Genomic DNA, 19759 nt, shown 5'->3' on the forward strand with positions numbered 1-19759 from the left:
GTAGAAAAGTCCTTATGTGGTTCACAGAGTTTAGCTGCTTAACCAGAATAAGCATAATCATAAATGCACTTGTCCAAGAAGGTCAGTATCTGACCATCCTGGTATCCTCATGTTTCATTCTTAGTGACCTTAATAAATCACCTGATATTATACTTAAATTTTCTCTATGCCCTGTGCCCTTGGAAGTGATCTTGTGTGTCTGTAGTATTATAAGAGTTTGATATTTTAGGCAAAATGATAGGAATATAAAATCATCAAACACTCTTAGAAATCCTTGTGTATGCTTTATGTTATAGGGCCAGGTGGGACCATATAAACATGTGCTGTTTAGATTGTTGTAAGAAATAGTAAATCTACAGTGAAACCATTGGAGTTTTGTCACAGGACTTGCATATGCCTTCTGTAATTTTCTTTAACATTAAATAATAGTTTCTATAAAACTCAATAAATCTATTTTTAACAGTACACGAGGACATTAAGTGCTTATACATGTGATACCAACATGATTCTTTATAGAATTTTGAAAAAAATTTTCTTATTAAGTTCAATTTTCTCATTTAGGAATTAAAATATATGTATCACTAAATGCTCTGAAATGAGCCTTCTCAACTTTCACATTAAATGATGCGTATAAAAAGTCGTATTAATTCTAAAATCTTCTCAAAATATATATTGCCAGGTGCTATGGCCAGCGCGGGGAAGGAGTCAGGCAAGAGACTGAAGACACAGGGAGACCAGTTGCTCAAGAGGCAAAAGGCGATTTATTGAAGGACTCCAGAATTTTTATAATGTTTCAAAACAAAGAGCAATACAAGTCACTTCAGGACACTTTCTTGTGCATACAGCAAAGGTAAACATGTTCTTGGGCCCATGAGAAACTTCTATGTTGTGCAGCCCAGAAGGTAAACATGTTCCTGGGCCCATGAGAAACTTCTTTTGTTTATGTTATGAAGCTATTCCCAGGTGAATATCACCGCGATGCTTTGTCTAGAAGGCTGAGGTTACTGCAGAATGAAGAACTGGTTGAGGTCCAGCTTCAGTGTGTGGTTTTCTCCACACCCATTCACTGCAGGACTCCTGGTTCCACTCCCAACATATCCCTCTTATTTCTTAGACAAAGCGTCGCATTAGAATTTCATTAGCAGTTGATTCTAACTTAAAACGTTTCAAGTCCAAACGCACATTTCTCATTTGCCCAACAACAATTCTCACAAAATATGGAAATATTGTTATCATGACAATAAATGCTAGAGCTCCAATACCAGCTAGAATGATAAAATGCAAAATGCCCGTGAGGCTTGGGAAATGGCTGGGTAATGCGTTGAATATTTGCTCAGTTTCTTTTGCTAGGTCAACTTCAATTGCTGGTGCATTAGTTGTATCTTGGATAGTTTTATGCAGCATAAGCAAATCTAGAGAAGTATTGGAATTATGCCATATTCCTAGCAAATGATTTTTCACCCTATCCCAAAGTACATCACTTTCATTACATCTATATGAAGTAACACAAATATGTTTGTATAAGGCATGACATTTCAAAGAAGATTGTACTTGCAAAGCATATAATTGGTCTCCTAAGGTTCTTACTGTATCTTGTAGAGCATTTAATTTTTGTTCAATCAGGCTATCCCAATTTTCCTGTATTTTCAAAACCAAAGAAACATTATGTGATAATTCATTGCCATAGGATGCAGTTTGCACACTTTCCGTAAGAGATATTGCAGACATTGCAGTGGAAGCTATTAAAGTAATAAGTGCAGCAATTCCAGTCATTAACATCCCAACAAATCATTTGGCCCGATTTAAAAGGTTAGTTATTTTTTGCAAAATAATCACAGAAGGATCTTGATACCACTTTGTGGTGATATTAACAGGTAAAAATACAAATGGAGGTTGTTTGACCGGTAATATGGATGAGTGGTTTCGTGAAGCATTAACACAACTGGATAAGATGTAATCTTTACAAGTAAGTTTGTAAGATTCATTGTTCTTATTTACAGTAAGTTCTCCACTTGTAACACCATATGGTTTAGAAACACAAGCTATGATAGTTACATTTTTTACTGTGCCATTAACAGAAGTAGCATCCTGTGTCCCTATATGTTGCAATACAAACTTTTCTTTTGCAACAGTAATGTAATCAAGCACTGCAACCAACTTCCACAGCATGGTAAAAAAGGTGATGTTATTCCTTGTCCGTATTCCATATAATAAATTTCAGGGCCTGTAGGTTGTTTCTCTGTAATCACTCCAATCACATAGATCTTTGTAACATATAGTATAATTATGATGGCACAAATGCCATGAGGGTCCATATACACTTTTGCTTGAGTATTTTTGTCTACATTCTGGAATATGCTCAGGGGGATTACCTTTTCCCACTCTAGTTTCACTACTGTTGCGAAATACATACATCATATCTACTCCCCAGTGCATTACATTAGTAAAGTTTCCATCCCAATCAGAGTATCTTTCTATTAATGTAAAATTCTTATTTGTTTTAGAAAAACATAGGGGTAATGAAGTAGACATTCCAGGGTAATTATATACAATAGAGATAGGTTGTATATGAGTGGAAGAAGGAAAAGTTAAGACACTAGTATTATTTACATAAACAGTAACATCATCGTTGTCGCCCCATTACATAGGGTGCAAGGAAGAAGGATTAGGTACAAATGCCCAATAATTATCTGCCTGCACAGGCATATGAAATGTATGCAAAACCCAAATAATGCTTAGCAATTGAGCCAAAAACAGAAGAGTTTCATCTCTTGTCGCAGGAGGCCTTCTGGTTGTTGTTCTTGTCCTTGAGGTCACAGTTAGTCGAAGCATTGTCCTGCGCAATTTTTCTATCTTGCTCTTGGGCATGTCATACACAACGTTCTGGCATCCACCTGGGTGTATCAGCATCTGTGGGAAAAACACAAACATATCCTCTTCCCCCTATCAATACTGGGTCAGGACCATGTAATAGATTAGTTAATGGGTCTTTCCAATAAACCATTGGCTTGGAGGGCAAATCAGGAGACCAATGTCTCTCAGCTGCAGATCTATTAGAAGCATCAAAAGTTAAAAAATTAAGAATGTAAACAGCATGGTTAAGAAGGGTTTTGGGAGAATACTTATACCATCTCCCCCTTTTTAATTTCTTTATTGTTTTTTTTTTTTAGTGAGAGATTAGCATGTTGAACAATTCCTTGTCCTTGAGGATTATAAGGCAGTCCAGTAACATGTTTAATATGGAAAGTCTGACAGAATTTGGCAAAGGGTTTACTAACATATGCTGGGCCATTATCAGTTTTAATGGATCGAGGAATGCCCATGATAGAGAAACAATATAGTAGGTGTTGTATTACATGGGTGGCAGTTTCTCCAGTCATAGGTGAAACAAGCATATAATGAGAAAAGGTGTCTATGGTAATGTGTAGGTATTTTAATGACCCCAAAAAAGGATAATGAGTGACATCCATCTGCCAGATGTCGTTTGGATGGAGTCCTCCAGGGTTGACTCCAAAATGAGGTACTGGAAGGAGAGGCGCACATGAGGGACAGTTTTTAACAATTTCTCGTGCTTGCTGCAGTGTTATACCATATTGATATCATAAAACCTGTGCAGCTTGGTGATGAAGAGCATGTGACTGTTGTGTTTGTGAAACAGCAGACCAATATGCGTGGCTCGATCTGAAATTGCATTTCCATGAGTCAAAGCGCCTGGGAGATTAGAGTGACTGTGAATATGTCCTACAAAACAAGGTGCAAATCGAGAATGTAAAGATGATTGAATGAGACCAAATAACTGTGCAACAAGATATTAGCAGTGTTGATAACAGGTACACATTCTAAAACAGACAAGGCTTGTACTACATATTAGCTGTCTGAAAGCAAATTAAAGGGAACATCAAAGAAAAGAAAAGCCTGATGAACAGCATAAAGTTCAGTCTCCTGAGCTGAAGTATTCCTCAATTGCCATACATAGGTTTGATTTGGGGATACCAAAGTAGCTTTTCCATTGGAGCTTCCATCTGAAAATAAAGTAATAGCATTAACAAGGGGTTTCATGAGTATGATTTGAGGAAATGAAAAGATAACTTTAGAGGCAAATTGAAGAATTTTATCCTTGGGATAATGATGTTGGATTTGACTGGTATAGGACACTAGAGAAAGAGGAAAATAATCAGTCATATTAAGCAACCATTCCAGCTGTTCAGATGTTTAAGGGATTATAATAGAGTGAGGGTCTCTTCGTAAATGCATTATAGACAATTTCCTTCCTTGCATAATCCTTTCTGCAACCAAAGAGGTGTAAGTGGGGAGAGCCCTTTTCGGGCAATGTGAACCATGAATCCATGAATCCATGAGAGAACTCCCTGCTGATATAACACACCTGTAGGAGAAAAGGACATGGGTATGATGACAAGACACCTGGGAGTGGAATAATCACAATAATGAAGCTGCACACTTTGAAGAGCCTTATTAACCAGTTCAAGAGCTTTGCGAGCTTCTGCTGTCATTTGGCGGGGTGAACATGGGTCAGAATCTCTAGCTAATAAGGAAAACAATGGGTGGAGGTCTTGAGTAGTTAACTTTACAGACACCAGATCCAATTAATTTCACCTAAGAGATTTTGAAAATCATGTAAAGTAGGCAAGTGAGAAGTATTAACAGATAATTGTTGAGTAGAAAAATGCTGTGGATATAAGTGAAAACCTAGATAAGAAAAAAGAGGTGAAGTTTGGACCTTCTCAGGTGCGATGACCAGCCCATTATTTATTAAATCCTGATGAAGAGAGACATATACTTGCAAAAGCGTCTCAGAATCTTGATGGGCTATTAAAATATCATCCATATAATGAATAATGGTGGCAGAGGCAAATTTAGATCTGGTATTGGCAATGGCTGCATGTACAAACTTTTGACACAAGGTGGGCTATTAGCCATTCCTTGAGGTAACACAATCCACTCATATCTTTCCATAGGTGAGGACAAATTACAGGAAGGAATACTAAAAGAAAACCTCTTGCAATCCTCGGGGTGGAGAGGGATGATATAAAAACAATCTTTCAAATCAAGAACAATACGATGATATGACAGAGGTATTGCCATAAGTGATGGAAGTCCAGGCTGAAGAGTCCCCATAGGAAACATAGTAGCATTAATTTTTCTAAGGTCTTGTAATAACCTCCATTTTCCTGATTTCTTTTTTATCACAAATATAGGCAAATTCCAGGGGGAGGAGGAAGGTCGAATATGACCACAGACTAACTGTTCCTGCACTAATTGCCTGGCAGCTTGGAGTTTAGCCTCAGGCATGGGCCACTGATCTACCCATACCGGTGTATCAGATTTCCAATTAATTTTATCAGCATGGATAGCAGGACGATCAGCGGTCACTAAGAAAAACCCAAGCCCTGTTTATTAACTTTTTGTGGGATGGATAAAGGGTCTTTGATACCTTGATTATTTTTTCCCAAGCCTGCAAGTGGCAATTGGCCCATTTGCAACAACTGTTTGGTTACAGTGGGGCACTCCCATTTGGCTTAGTATGTCTCGTCCCCACAAATTTAGGGAAAGATTAGGTAAAACATATGGTTGGAATTCTCCAGTATGTCCCTCTAAATCAGCCCAAGATAATATAGAAGAGGATTTAAAAGGAGCGGAGGCTTGCCCCATTCCTTGGAGAATGGCAGGGGCAGGATCCAAGGGCCAGGATGAAGGCCAATCTTGTCTTATAACAGAAACATCAGCCCCTGTATCCATTATTCCAAGAAAAGTTTTTCCCTGTATTTTTTGTAAGCATTCTAGCCTGTCTCTTGTATTTGTCGAATAAGAAAAGCATCAGAGGAGCCAAACCCTTGGGTGCCTCGTTTTTTCCTAAGCATCTTTTGTTTTCCTTGAATAAGGGCAACAATAATAACTGTGCTATACGAGTACCCAGAGGTATATTAATGACTACTGTATCAGTTTTAGCCATAACTTTAATTTCTCCCTCATAATCTTGATCTATCACACCAGGAAGTACTATAAGTCCTTTTAAAGTAAACCCACTTCTCCCTAGTAAAAACCCCCAATGGTTTTGAGGTAATGGGCCATAAATACCAGTAGGTATCAGTTGGACTCCTAGCTCTGGGTTTAACATGATGTGGGTGGTGGAACTGAAGTCCTATCCTGTGCTTCTGGGAGTTCATCTGGAGAGGTCTGAAAGGGATTGTTTCTGGGTTGAATTGCCCGAAGATTTGTTGCTGGGCCTGGGGCTGGCCCCTCTTGGAGTTTCCCTGCTGGGGGGGGGTAGTAAATTGCCTTCCTTATCTCTTTTAGAATAACATTCATTAGCCTAGTGATCTCCTCTCTTACAGCGTGGACATAACCCTGGGGCTTTCAGCTTTTTATCAATTTTAACCTTATTATTTGCATTATTATTACCTTTTGGAGAATCAGAGCATTGTTTGGCAATATGCCCCACTTTTCCACAATTATAACAACTTCCTGGAGGGCCAGGGGCATGTTTTTTGCTTTCGATATGTTGTATTGCCAAACATTCGTGCAGGGTTTGTCCCTGCAAAGCAGCTGCCATAGACAATACTTGAATATATCCTGTTCCTATGTCTGCACAAAGTCTGATGTAATCATTTAAGGTGCCCCATCCCTTCCAGGGACAAAGAGCTGCTTGGCAGACTGCATTGGCATTTTCAAAGGCCAATTCTTTTACTAATATATTGCTGGTTTCTTGATCATTTATTAATTGTCCTGCAGTCTGAAGGAGGTGAGAGACAAAGTCCTGGAAAGGCTCATCAGGACCTTGTTTAATCTTGCCTAAATCTCCCTTCTTTGATCTTGATTGGGGCAATTTTTTCCATGCTGCTTAAGTGGCCCACCAAGTCAAATCATAGGCATAGCCAGGGTAATTCAATTGAGCACCCAGGGCTGCAAAAGCCCCTTTCCCTTGAAGATGATCCATAGAAATTCCATTAGTAATAGCTTGATCGTCTAATGCATATCCCATGGTAGTCTCTTCATATTCTGATAGCCAAAGAAGATAATCTGCCCCTTTCAGTATAGCCTTAGCTAAAAGCTTCCAATCTTGAGGCGGCAAAGCCTGGCTCGCTACTGATTCAAGAATAGACATAGTAAAAGGAGCAGTAGCTCCGTATTTTGCAGCTGCCATTTTTCTTTGTTTTAAAAGGAAGCCCCTCATGTTCATTGCATGATTGTCCTTGTAGAGTAATTCTCCTAACTACTGGGTAAACTTGAAATCCCTCTAAATTTTCGCCTTGCTTTCTAGCTTCTTGAAGTGCACGTTGTAAGGGGGATACCACTGAAAGTGCAACAGGATGTATAGGCACAGGTGGGGGCAATAAAGGCATTGGTCTAAATCCTACTCTAGCAACAAGAGGTGTAGTAGAAGTTCCATATCGATCAAACAAAGGCCTTGCCAATGAAGAAGTACTACAACTTTTATGCTGTTGATCCTTTAAATTAGCCTCAGATAACTATTGAATCTGCTAAGCCATATCAGACAATTCTTTTTTAAATGTTTCAATCAAGTTTTCTAGTCACTCCATTGGTTCTTTACCTTGTGGATTTGCCTGATCTTGAAGCATGAAAGCCTCATGTTGATGCTCATATTGAGAGGCTTCACACTCTAATTCTTCCCATTCTTTTGGACCTAATTCTTCATCTGAATCTGAATCAGTTTCTCTATCAGGGTTATTGACTTGTAAATCATCAGGCCTTTTGTTTATTTTGTTAGTGGTAGTGAGGTCGGGCTGCTGGTAACAGGGCAGCTCAGAGAGTGGTGGTGGAGCAGAGGGGAGGGTATAAGGAGGATGCCACATTCTCTGAGGATTTGGTTTTTCTTATAACACTTTCTCGAGTTCTTTTTTCCCATTTACTAGACTCAGAGTCCCCTTTTAAACAGTCCTTAATTAAAGTCCAAATCGTAAACACATCCACAGTAACCTTCTCAGGACCCCAAGCACAATAATAATCTTTAACCTTTTCACCTACTGTCTTCCAAGTCTCAACATTAACCGTTCCCAGTTCGGGAAACCAGGAGCAAACCTGATGCACAAAATCAACAAACTGATGAATTTGGAGCTTAGCTACAGGAATGCCCCTACTCTTTAACAAAGAGGAAATAACTTGTGCAAAAAGTTCCCATTCTGAAGATGGTGAGTTATCCATTCTCAATCCCTGTGTATATGCCACTCCCTGCTACTTTCACTTTTCACTTACCCGGGTCTTTGTAGAAGTGATCATCTCAGAACTCCCGATTCTCCTTCCACTGGAAAAATGCTCCGAATGCTTATATTGCAAGCCCCACGTTTGGGCGACAGGTGCCAGGTGCTGTAGCCAGCGCAGGGAAGGAGTCATGCAAGAGACTGACGACACAGGGAGACCAGTTGCTCAGGAGGCAAAAGGCGATTTATTGAAGGACTCCAGAGTTTTTATAATGTTTCAAAACAAAGAGCAATACAAGTCACTTCAGGACACATTCTTGTGCATACAGCAAAGGTAATCATGTTCCTGGGCCCATGAGAAACTTCTTTTGTTTATGTTATGAAGCTATTTCTAGGTTAATGTCAGCACGATGCTTTGTCTAGAAGGCTGAGGTTACTGCAGGATGAGGAACTGGTTGAGGTCCAGCTTCAGTGTGTGGTTTTCCACACCTGTTCACTGCAGGACCCCTGGTTCCTGCTCCCAACAGTATATATACATTACTGTGCCATATTTATTTATAATATGACCCAATAAAAAAATAGAACAAAATTGAGAGTACCCTAGTGTATGTTTTAATAATTTGAGAAACTTTTCTAGCTGCTACTTTCACATGGATATATAATTGTATTTATGTAGATAGGTACATATCTACCTATTCAGATCCATATCTATCTACATATATATGTTTACATACTCAGTTTATCAATTTTTTAGCAAGAAGTGCATATTAATCATCAATAAAAATTAAGAATAATGCTTCAGAGTCCATTTCAAGGTACAAAGGAAAATAGAATAGCTCTCAGTTTTGAAAATATTGTGACTACCCTCTGGAAAGTTTTCTCTGTAGTTATGGTGATACTAATCACTTGTGGAGCTTGAAAAATTTAAAATTCATGTTACTTTTGGAGGCTTTAAGAGAAAATAAATGCATGTTTAATTGCAAAGTAGCTAAATTCTAATGTGATTTATGATTATTAAAACAGAGTAGTTGCAGAGAAAAAGTCTATGCTCATGATTTGTTTAAATGCATATATGAGGACTGCTGGGGAACTTGGCAGATAGATAACGGCCGCTGTGGAGGCTCTCTGAGATAGCCAGCTTAGATTCCAGTGATGGTGTGGTGTGGGGAGTCCTACACAGGGGAGATATACCCTGCCAACCAAGGAACAAACTAAACTGAGAGAAACCAACTGAAAATGCAATCCTGGCGCTATGACTAGAACAGCTAAAGTCTCAGTGCCAAAGCTGGAACCCATGCCTCTAGAAGTGGGATTGAACTTCCTGCCACCGCTGTTGCATCTGAATTGGCAGAGCAGGGATAGAGATGCGAAAGCTCTGAGAGTGGAATCGGTGAACTGAATTGAGAGCAGAGCTGGCAGAGAGCGCTGCATCAACCTGTGGCGAGTAAGAGGAATGGGGACCAGTCCCAGAGATGAGGAGCCTCCAACAGAGGACATTCTGAGACCAGGCAGGCTAGCCAGAACAGGACACTACAATTTCAGTCAAATATTCCCCTCTCAAGCAGGATTGGTGAGGAGCACTTGATCTAGATAGCGCGATGGGTTAAGATCCCGTAGGCTAGCCCAAACCAGGTCCCAGAGCCTGGCAGTGAACCCTAATGCAGTGAAGCCTTCAACAGGTTCATGACCTGAAGAGGCTGATCCAGAATAAGCTGCCCAGGTCTGTGTCTCCCTAGTACACTGCAGTGGGCAGAAACATCTAGCCGGCACAATTCAAACAAACTTAACTGACAAAGAAAGAAACTGGGCCTCCTATATATGCCTTTATGGAAGGAAAAAAAAGTATGGGAAGAGGGAGAAAGAAGAAAGGGTCTTCAGTCCACCATTCTGAGAATACTGATCCAAGAAAGGTAAATGCACAGGGGGAGGACAGAAAACATGCAATATCAGGCATGGCATCAATAGACATAAAGGGATATCTCTTGGACCTCATAGACAAGTTCAAAAGTGAAGTATTTAAGCAAGTAAAGCAAGATATAAGTAGAATAGTTAAAGAAATGCTAAGCACCCCCCCCAAAAAATAACAGATGGTAGAATGGGAGATCATAAATAAGGGGAGAATTGTTTGATGGAGATAGTAGAGAAAACAGAATACATGAAGCAGGTTCAAAGAGATCACCAGGAAACTAAAAACTCTTTTGAAAGCTGGCATAACAGCTTGAAAGAAATGAAGGATATATTTTCTGAACTGGAGGACAGATTTGTAATGTGGGACTATGAAAGGAAAATAATTCTTAAATAACAAGGAAACAAACAGTAACAACACAAAGGCTAGAAGATGATAAGAGGATCTATAACTTAAAAATTAAGAATGTAAAGAAAGAAGCAGTGATACAAATAAATGAACTGCAAATGAATTCACAGAAATAATCGAGGAGAACCTCCCTAATATGGGAAAACTTAAAGATACTCTGTTCTATGAGGCATACAGAACCCCAGCCACCTACAACCCAAACAGTACTACACCCAGGCATATAATAATCAAAATTCCAGAAATCCAGTATAAGAACAGAATATTAAAAGTTGTCAGAGACAAGAAAAATGATCGCTTACAAGGGAACACTCATCAGAATTACAGCAGACTTCTCAGCACAAACCATTAAATCACTAAGAGTGTGGGGTGAATTATTTCAAGCTTTGAAAGATAAAAACCTCCAGCCAAGATTGATATATCCTTCATAACTGTCCCTAGAAATTAATGGAGATACAAGGTGCTTCCAGGATGAAGAGGAACGAGGGGAATTTGCAACCACAAATTCAACTATACAGAGAATACTGCAGGGCATTCTAAAAAAGAAAAATACCAAGAATCCAGAAACAGTGGCAGAAAGGCCACAATGAATGGAGCAGAAAGCAAAATGAAGAAGACGAATGGACAATTAATGACAGAAAAAGAGCTCAGCCGAAATGAGGCAAAGAAGGTTGGATGATAGGAACAGCTATTTTGGAGAAAAAAAGACATCATAATAGCTATTGCTGATTTAATATCATCTTGTTTTGAAGTCCCATCAAGCTTTTGTTCTTCTGTCTCCATCAGTCTCAACATGTTGTATCTTATTGGATTTTATTATATGTGATAATATAAACAAAAACTTTTATAGACAAGGAGATTATACAGAAACCATTGTTCATTTTCTGTAGTTGGTTCTAAGTACCCTGTAATACTATCATTCTCTTGAATGGTTTTTCATTGTCTTGTTATGTTTGTTGCTATAGTATACCAAGGTATATTCAAAGATTTCAAGGAAAGAGACACTATAGTAACTACTTTTATGACAGGATATCTTGTGGTGAAACACTATTTTGCTTAAATTTTTATGTTATGACCTGTGCTGTTTTGCTGTTTTGTCCTCTTTTACCTGAATCTCCTCTTTTATTATTTATTTTTTATTGTTAACTTTTTAATTAAGGAAAAAATAAATGAAAAATAGCAGGATATATTATAGTAACCCACTTTGATTTCCTATTAACCTGATTTGAAACCCTGTATTGCTCTCACCGTCTTGTTTTGACTGATTTTAGTCTATTCTGTTTTGCTTGATAGTACCAAATTTGAGAGTATAAGCAGCAGCTGTGAAGACAATAAGATTCACTATCATGCCCATTCCAGTTTGACTATTATCTTCTCTTGAAGTCCTGTAATGTCTCCAATGTTTTGGTTTTATTGGTTTTGTTCTGTACTGTTTTGGTCAGTTTTATTATATTTGATGATATAGGCAATTCTTTTTAAGATAGTAAGAGGCATTATGGTAACAACTGTTGATCACTGTGTATTCTGCTTTACATCATGAACTATGTCCGTCCTTTTGATTTGAATGACTCTGTTTTGTTATGTCACGTTTGGTTTTATTCTCATCAAAAAAAATAAAAAAAGGAATAAGAACTTTGGGAGTAAGAAAACCCAAAATGTGAAGTTGTCATTGTAAAAAAGAGAGGAAAATAAAGTGCTCTTAAGGATATAATGACATGTATATTTAGAATATAAGATATTCTTTCAGTTTTTGTTGGGTCATTGAACAGAACTGTTTGCATTCTCACTGTTTGAATGTCCACTTTATATGCTATAATTTTGTAACTTGAACAACTATTTCTAAGTTGATAGTATGTAATGTGTTAACTAGTGATTTCCTACTATTTATTGTTTTTGAATTTCTGTATAACTTCTACCCCTTTTTTGTTTTTTTCCTTAAATAGAATTTAAAAAATAAATAAATGCATGTAAGAAATTACATAGTATAGTAATTTTGAAATATCTTATTCTTTGTTTGCATTTTTTCATTCTGGAATTTCCACCACTTTGTTTCAAAAGATAAATAGTACAAAAATAATAACATTATCATGTCAATGTAGAAGGTACAAATTAGTAAAATTGTTGGAATTATGTGACCAAAGAGTTACAAACCATCAGTGCTTCAGTAAAATAATCACATATATTTCCACACTAAAACGTAAGCATTTTATACATATACATACATTAGGATCTTGGCACAACACTAATCCCCGGAATCAGTACAAAAGCGAATGACCAAGATGAAAGAGTAATTGCATGATTTTTAGCTGTTCAGTAAGGTCGAGACCTTCTAACAAATTTCATGATACTTTAGAGGTTAGATAAAACACTTCTACAGGCAACCTATATTTATTTGATTTTCAAACAGCAGAAATTCATGCTAAGGCAAATGTGTGAACAGAGCAGGACATTGCAAGTCAATTTAAACACTCTTCAAAGCAGTACTTTTTGTCAACAAAGAGAACTCTTTGATCTCCAAGGACAGCAGGTTGTGGCTCTGGAAAAGAACGAGGAGCAGCCCTGTCCTTTGCTGTCTCTGCTAGTTTACTATCTTGCACAGGCTCTCTTCCAACACAGCCAAAGGTACCTGTGTCCAACCACTTAACCCTTTATAACACAAACTCTGACATTTATCCATAAGTTAATGTACTGAAAACCGCACATATATTACATAGACAAAGTGGAATTACCTTAAAAAAAGAGTAAAGGTAAAAACACACACATGGTCATAATTTTCCATTAGCATTAAAATGCATATTGCAGAATGAATTACATTTGTTTTCTTACAAAAGGTGTAAGTGAAAACAATTAACTTTTGAGATAAGCTGATTCTATCCAACAAACGGAGAGAACATTTCAAAAAATTCTTCACTTAGTATTCATTATTCAGCTGTTTAGTACGCTTTTCAATATTATAATAATACCTGAAGAGAATTTAGTGAACAATGTGACCAAATATAGTAATTTCTTAATGAGGAAATAGGCACATGAAGAAAAACTCTTTCTCATGAGGTTAAACAGTGTCTTGCCTGACCTGTACTTAAAATTGTGCAAATTATGCTGTATGTCAACAAAGACATTTAGCGAGGTTCACAGCTTTTTTTTTTTAACATAGATGAAATAGCAGTGTGTAAATAAGAGTATGTATGTGGTTTCTTCCCTAAAATATTCTAAGGTGTTAAATATTCAGGTTGAGAATAATCTTAGATACTTTTTCAAATATGATGGTGTATGGTTTCAAATTATACTATAATATATTCTAAAAATAATTGTGACACTGATGTGGTTTAGTGTGTACTTTTTAACAATTTCCTTGAAAAAATGAATTTCCATAATTTTATATTAATGCTGGCTCAATTTCAAAGGCAATGGAAAGGTAAGGTGTAAAAAAAAGAAAGTAAAATTTAAAAAGAAATTCACTCTACACTGATTTGATTTCTCTTTGGATGTATACAAACAAAAAGTATAATGAATTAAAAATCTCATTGTTTCCTAGTACACAAATATTTGATCCCTTAATTTTATGTAACTCCAATGGTAAAGGAAGAAGGAAATGAAAGCTCTTTCTGTACTTTTTCCCTCTAGAGTTAGGAGAGAATAAATACTGCACCAAATGTGTGTAAAAAATGTTTTGACCATTGCTGCAAAATAGAAATGAATGATATCTGCATGTACATTTGCTTAACTCATTCTTGTTGCACTAAATGTACTTACATATACTTGAGACAAATAATACATTACTCAGGGCTCCAAAGGTTAGGGAGTTCAAAGGTAGTGTACAACAATATACATTATCCAGTGAGAGTTTGGCCATTGCTTCTAACACAGATCATTGAACAGAAGTCCTCTAAGGAAAAGAAGCAGTCTGTCCTCACATGAGAAGGTGAATAGTGTTTTTGCCATGTTGCCTTCTCTATAAGAGCACTAGATGTAATTCTTGAGGGGAGCCTCTTTGGATTAAAATTCTCTTAAAGACCTCATCTCTTTAGAGAACACTGGCAATCCCTACATTTTGGTAGGCAAACACTGAACTCCTACCAAATGCTATTAATTTCCATGTTCATATGCACATGTGTGTATATACACATATACATACCAATATGTATATATGTCACATTTTCTAAGATGACAGAAAAAATCTTTCATGAATGGTACTAATTTGCTTTGAACATTAACGAATATTAGTTCTGGTTTTTCATTATATGGAAGACACATACGTAGCTCAATTACGTTCCCCGACTTGGGAAAAGGATACAGCATACATGAAAGTCAGGCATATGTAACTCAAACTAGCCTTAACCAAAGTAAATCTATACTGAGACATATAACAAACAAGATCCAAGAAATTGAGCACATTAACTGGATATTAAATGCTTTGACAAAAAAGAAACAAATCACATGTAAAGAGATGAACAGTGTATACTGCTCTAATCAGGATTGTAGATGACCTGAATTCAACAATACAAGGAAAAACAGGGAGGGTGGAATAAGAAACAAGGTTCATCAATATGTTATATACAAGAAATACATTTAACTTAAAAGGAAATTCATAGACTGAAAATCAGAGGAGAGGAAACAATTGTTTCATGCAACAGGAGATCATAGAAAAGCAAGATTACCTTGCCAGTCAACTTCAAAGTGGTAAGAAAGTTATGATGTTTTCATATCGTGGAAAGCTACTCTTGTAGGTAAATGGATGCAACTGGATGTCATGTTCATGAGTGAAATAGTTTGAACTAATAGGGGTGAACATTAGCATAAAAAACAGTTAGTGGAATCTGAAAACAAAATAGTGGGAAAGTGATACAGTAGGAAACACCTCAGAAGAGAAAGTCTTAACCTGTGCTAATTTCTTATTGTCTTGATTTAAACTCTTATACTTTTTCAAAGTTTTGTTTGGTTTGACAATCTTCTACCTTGCTTTGCTAGAGTTTGTCTCTTGATATAGGCAGCTACTTTCAACATAATGGGATGTATGTTGTTGATCATGGTCAGTTTCTTGTAAGCTTGTTTTGAAATTCTATAGTGCTTTCATGCTATATTTTAATGGGTATAATTCTGTTCTTTGTGTTAGATTTTATTATGTGTGATGGTATGCAAAGCTATTTTGAAAAAAACTGGATATTATAGTTAATGATATCTGATTTTGTAATCGTTTAATGTTTTCTTTCTTTCTTTCTTTTTTTTTTGTGCTTGGCTTTACTCTGGATTCTATGATTTGATTTAATTATTTATGAGGGTATGGACAGCCTATTTTGAAGTGAACAAGAGACACTACGGAAGTAATTGTTTATTTCCTACTGTATTTTTTGAGGTTCCACGATGCCTTCATTCTTTTATTTTGATTGGTTTGTTACTATTTGCCTTTGTTTGATTGTATTTGAGAATTTATGTTAAGTTATACTAAAACAAACAAGGCACATTATAGTAGCTACTTGATTTTTTTATGGTTTTGTTGTGAAGATCTGTGCTGCTTGTATTTTTCTACTCTGATTTGCTTTCTTCTGATTTGTTTTATTATCTTTAAAAGAAAAAAAAAACAAAGCATAAGGGGAAAAGGATTAAAATCTTGGGGGTAAAAAGAAACAAATGTTGCTCTCAAGTGCAAATATTCTACTGTACACGTAGTTATTGCATTGACAATTGTATATATTAACTAAAATATAACAAGATTGTTTATATTTCAACATTTCTATTAGTTTAAATGATTGAAAATTTACACAAGCAGTTGGGAATGAATCTATGGAATATCTTCTGTCTGGAGCATGTGTTGAAGAATGCAATAATAATTGAATAACAAACTTGTTCCCATTAAGAGCAAAATTGTATATAGTGGTGAAGCTATGTATTAGATAATTAACAAAAGATTTGAAATGAGAATGTTTAATTGAACCAATAAATGCTAATTTGAAATCATATTTTGAGGGATTCATGTGTATTAAAAACACAAAAGAAGTCTATTTTTCTTATTAATATTATGATTATTAGTGCATAGATAATATTTTGGTTCGTATCTAAATGTCCACTAAATTCTCTTGTAATTATTTTTGGGAATCTGGAGTGGATGGATATGGTTATAACCAAAAATTAAGAGTATATGACTCCTAAATTATTGAGCTGTTTGCTTTAACATAATTCTGGGTTATGATAAAAGAAAAGACCACCAAAAAATTCGTGACACCATCCAATATTATTGTGTCATAGTCCCTGTACTCTGAATGTCCGTTCAATATATGAACTTTCACCAGTACGAGTTATCCTTTAACCCCTGCTTGAATGTAGACATTTGTGATAACAAAAGGCAGCACAATTTGTAAATAAATATATCATTTTAACAAGATGTCCATGAAATGGATCTCAGCTCTGTTGATACCACAATTTTTGTGTTCTTTTAACATTGGGAGTTGTGGTAATGTTTTGGTATGGCCCATGGAATACAGCCACTGGATGAATATGAAGATCATAGTAGAGGAATTGATCCAGAGGAGACATGAGGTTACAGTTCTGATACCTTCAAGCTTCATTTTTGTTGGTGTCAATGCATCATCTGGAGTTAAATTTGAAACATTTCCTACATCTCTCAGGAGAGATCAACTGGAAGAATTTTATACTCGAATGATTTCTAACTGGATGGATATTGGCTCAATAACTACCTGTTTGTCATATTTTCCTGTGATGGAGGAGATGTTAAAGGAATATTCTGCTAATTGGGAGATTGTTTGTAAAGATGTAGTTTCAAATAAAAATCTTGTGACAAAACTACAGGAATCAAACTTTGATGTCCTCCTTGCAGATCCTGTTGCTCCGTGTGGTGAGCTGGTGGCTGAGCTACTGAAGTTACCTTTTGTGTACAGTCTTCGCTTCTCCCCTGGCTTCCAACTGGAAAAAAGTGCTGGAGGGCTTCCATTTCCTCCTTCTTACATACCTGTCCTGATGTCACGCTTAAGTGGTGAAATGACTTTTATGGAAAGGGTCAAGAACATGATATGCATGCTTTATTTTGACTTTTGGATTGAAATGTTTAATCAGAAAAACTGGAACAAGCTTTACACTGAAACGTTGGGTAAGTCATGTTTTTAATATGAAGAGGGAGTTGCTTAATATCCTATGCTTTGGAAGTCAGCTTGAATAAATGTACAATAAGTGGAATTCACTTTCTGTAGGAAAATGATGAACTGAAAATTAAAATTATCTCTCTATCACTTACAAATTTTGAAAACATTCACATTATGGGATCATAGTCCAGCCAGTGGCTCATTACTGATAGAACATTCTCAGAGCTCACACACTGCCAAAGGCAAGATTTCATGCTTTCATGCTCTCAGTTGATACCAACTTTAATGTCTTTGGAAGGAAAAGTAAAAGCAATTTGGCATCTCTGTAATGTGTTTTTGAATGAACAAAAGCAGACTGAAGTTATACGTTTGTAGCAAAAATACCTAGTAACACAGAGGAACTTTTCTCATGAGTAAATCAGTTTCTTTGTCTAAAATTGTCATTTTCTATACCTTCTAAAACATTCTGTCCCCTCTGGGAAATATTTTCTATTCAAGGTTTGAAAAGTATAAATTGGACATTTTAGTGATTCCACAAACTATAATAGTTCCTTATCAACCATCCATTTCAGAAGTTATAAATTTGTAGAAACATTCATATACAAGTACTGTATTTAAGCATGTTGTTTTACAGAAAAAAGAATGATGTATCATGTATAATTAATAATATGTGTCTCCCTAATTTCTGCAAGCTTTCCTAGAGATGTATGAAAAGTGTGTAAATTACAAATAAAAACTATTACATATCTGGTGTAAACAAAAAGCAAAGAAATGAACAATTATCACAGCCATAACATTAAAGCATTCAGGGTTTCTGTTGTATCATTTTACAAATCAAAAAATACATAATTTCCTTAAAATTTTTTCATGGTTGGGGTAGGTATACTTGAAATTCTAGCTAGAATATTGGTTGATATTTGTGCCTACTATGTTGGCGTCTTTAGAGAAGGAAGAATGCATGGTTTCTTATACAGTATTGTACTAAAGTTTCTGATACAGAATGCACTGAGGAAATATTACAGAAATATTTTCTTTTCATTCTGGGTTTCTCACAGACACAACTGAGCCATACCTAAAAAAATTTGTTATTCATGTAAAACTGTACTTTGTTTTATGTTTTCTACTTTTTTCTTCTTTACAAACCAGGAAAACCAACTACATTTTATGAACAAATGCAGAAAGCAGATATGTGGCTTATTCGAAGCTACTGGGACTTGGAATTTCCTCGCCCTACCTTACCAAATTTTGAGTTTGTAGGAGGACTCCACTGCAAACCTGCCAAACCACTACCTAAGGTAAGAATAACCCTGTCTTAGTTTTTATTTTAATTTTCAGTGAGAATGCTCTGCATTATTCTTGCGAGTCTCAGCTCACAATGAGAAAGATTTGAGAATTTGCAAAACTTACTTGCTGAATAGGAACCTAAACAGCAGGCAAGCATGGTATGAAATACCTGTAACCCTAGAATTCTATAACCTGAGACAGGAGAATCACCTGTACAAGCATGTCTGGGCTACATTGCACATTTAGGATTACATAGAAAGACTTTGTTCAGAAAATTGAATTTTGATTTCATCACAGCTATCTGATCTTCATTACCATTACAAAAAATATGGAAAGCCTAAGAAGTATTCAGAAAAAACTCTATTAAATTATGGTCTTCATTTTTCATTTTGTCAGCATTGTTTATTCAAAATGTATCCTTTGAATACTGTTCACCATCATTACAATATAATAAGCCTAGACACAACACAGACACTAGTCCCCTCCCACAATCTTGTATACTATATTAAAAACTAGCATATAAAATTAATAAGAAGTACATGAAGAATAATTTATGAAAAGACTAATACTAAGAAAACTTTCAGTTGTGCTTATAATCTTTGCCATGATAATTGGTAATAATCCAAAGTTAATAAGGTGCAGAAATAAGCCAATTTATGAGAAGTCCAAAAAGATATAAAATAGAATGTCTAATAAAGTAGAAAGGATGGTATCTCAAGAACAGCAAGCTTATTGCATCAGGATAATAAATTTGCTAGGTAATTAATGTACAACCAAATAAGAGAGTAAAAATTATCTAATGAAAGCATTGGTGACATAGGAAAACATTGAGCTAGGGAGAGATAATCAGATTTTCTTTTTAAAAAATCTATGAAGATGTAGTAAATGGATTA

The 19759-nt window shown here is 36.1% G+C and overlaps 1 protein-coding gene across 3 annotated transcripts in view; it reads left to right on the plus strand.

Moving 5' to 3' along the window:
• LOC100726998 (UDP-glucuronosyltransferase 2B17) overlaps nucleotides 1-19759 on the plus strand; it is a 33084-nt gene that overhangs the window by 5942 nt on the left and 7383 nt on the right. For 2 of the 3 annotated variants that reach the window (XM_013145846.3, XM_013145847.3), the window contains exons 4-5: nucleotides 17321-17590; nucleotides 18729-18877. In XM_013145846.3, coding sequence (XP_013001300.2) covers nucleotides 17321-17590; nucleotides 18729-18877 — 419 coding nt within the window. Of the gene's footprint in view, nucleotides 1-16813; nucleotides 17591-18728; nucleotides 18878-19759 lie in introns of those variants that run through there. The other variant, XM_003463774.4, reaches the window with a different exon arrangement.

This window comes from Cavia porcellus, unplaced genomic scaffold, assembly GCF_034190915.1.
Source record: "Cavia porcellus strain 051 isolate PalLab524CR breed Dunkin Hartley unplaced genomic scaffold, mCavPor4.1 scaffold_30, whole genome shotgun sequence".
NCBI lineage: Eukaryota > Metazoa > Chordata > Mammalia > Rodentia > Caviidae > Cavia > Cavia porcellus.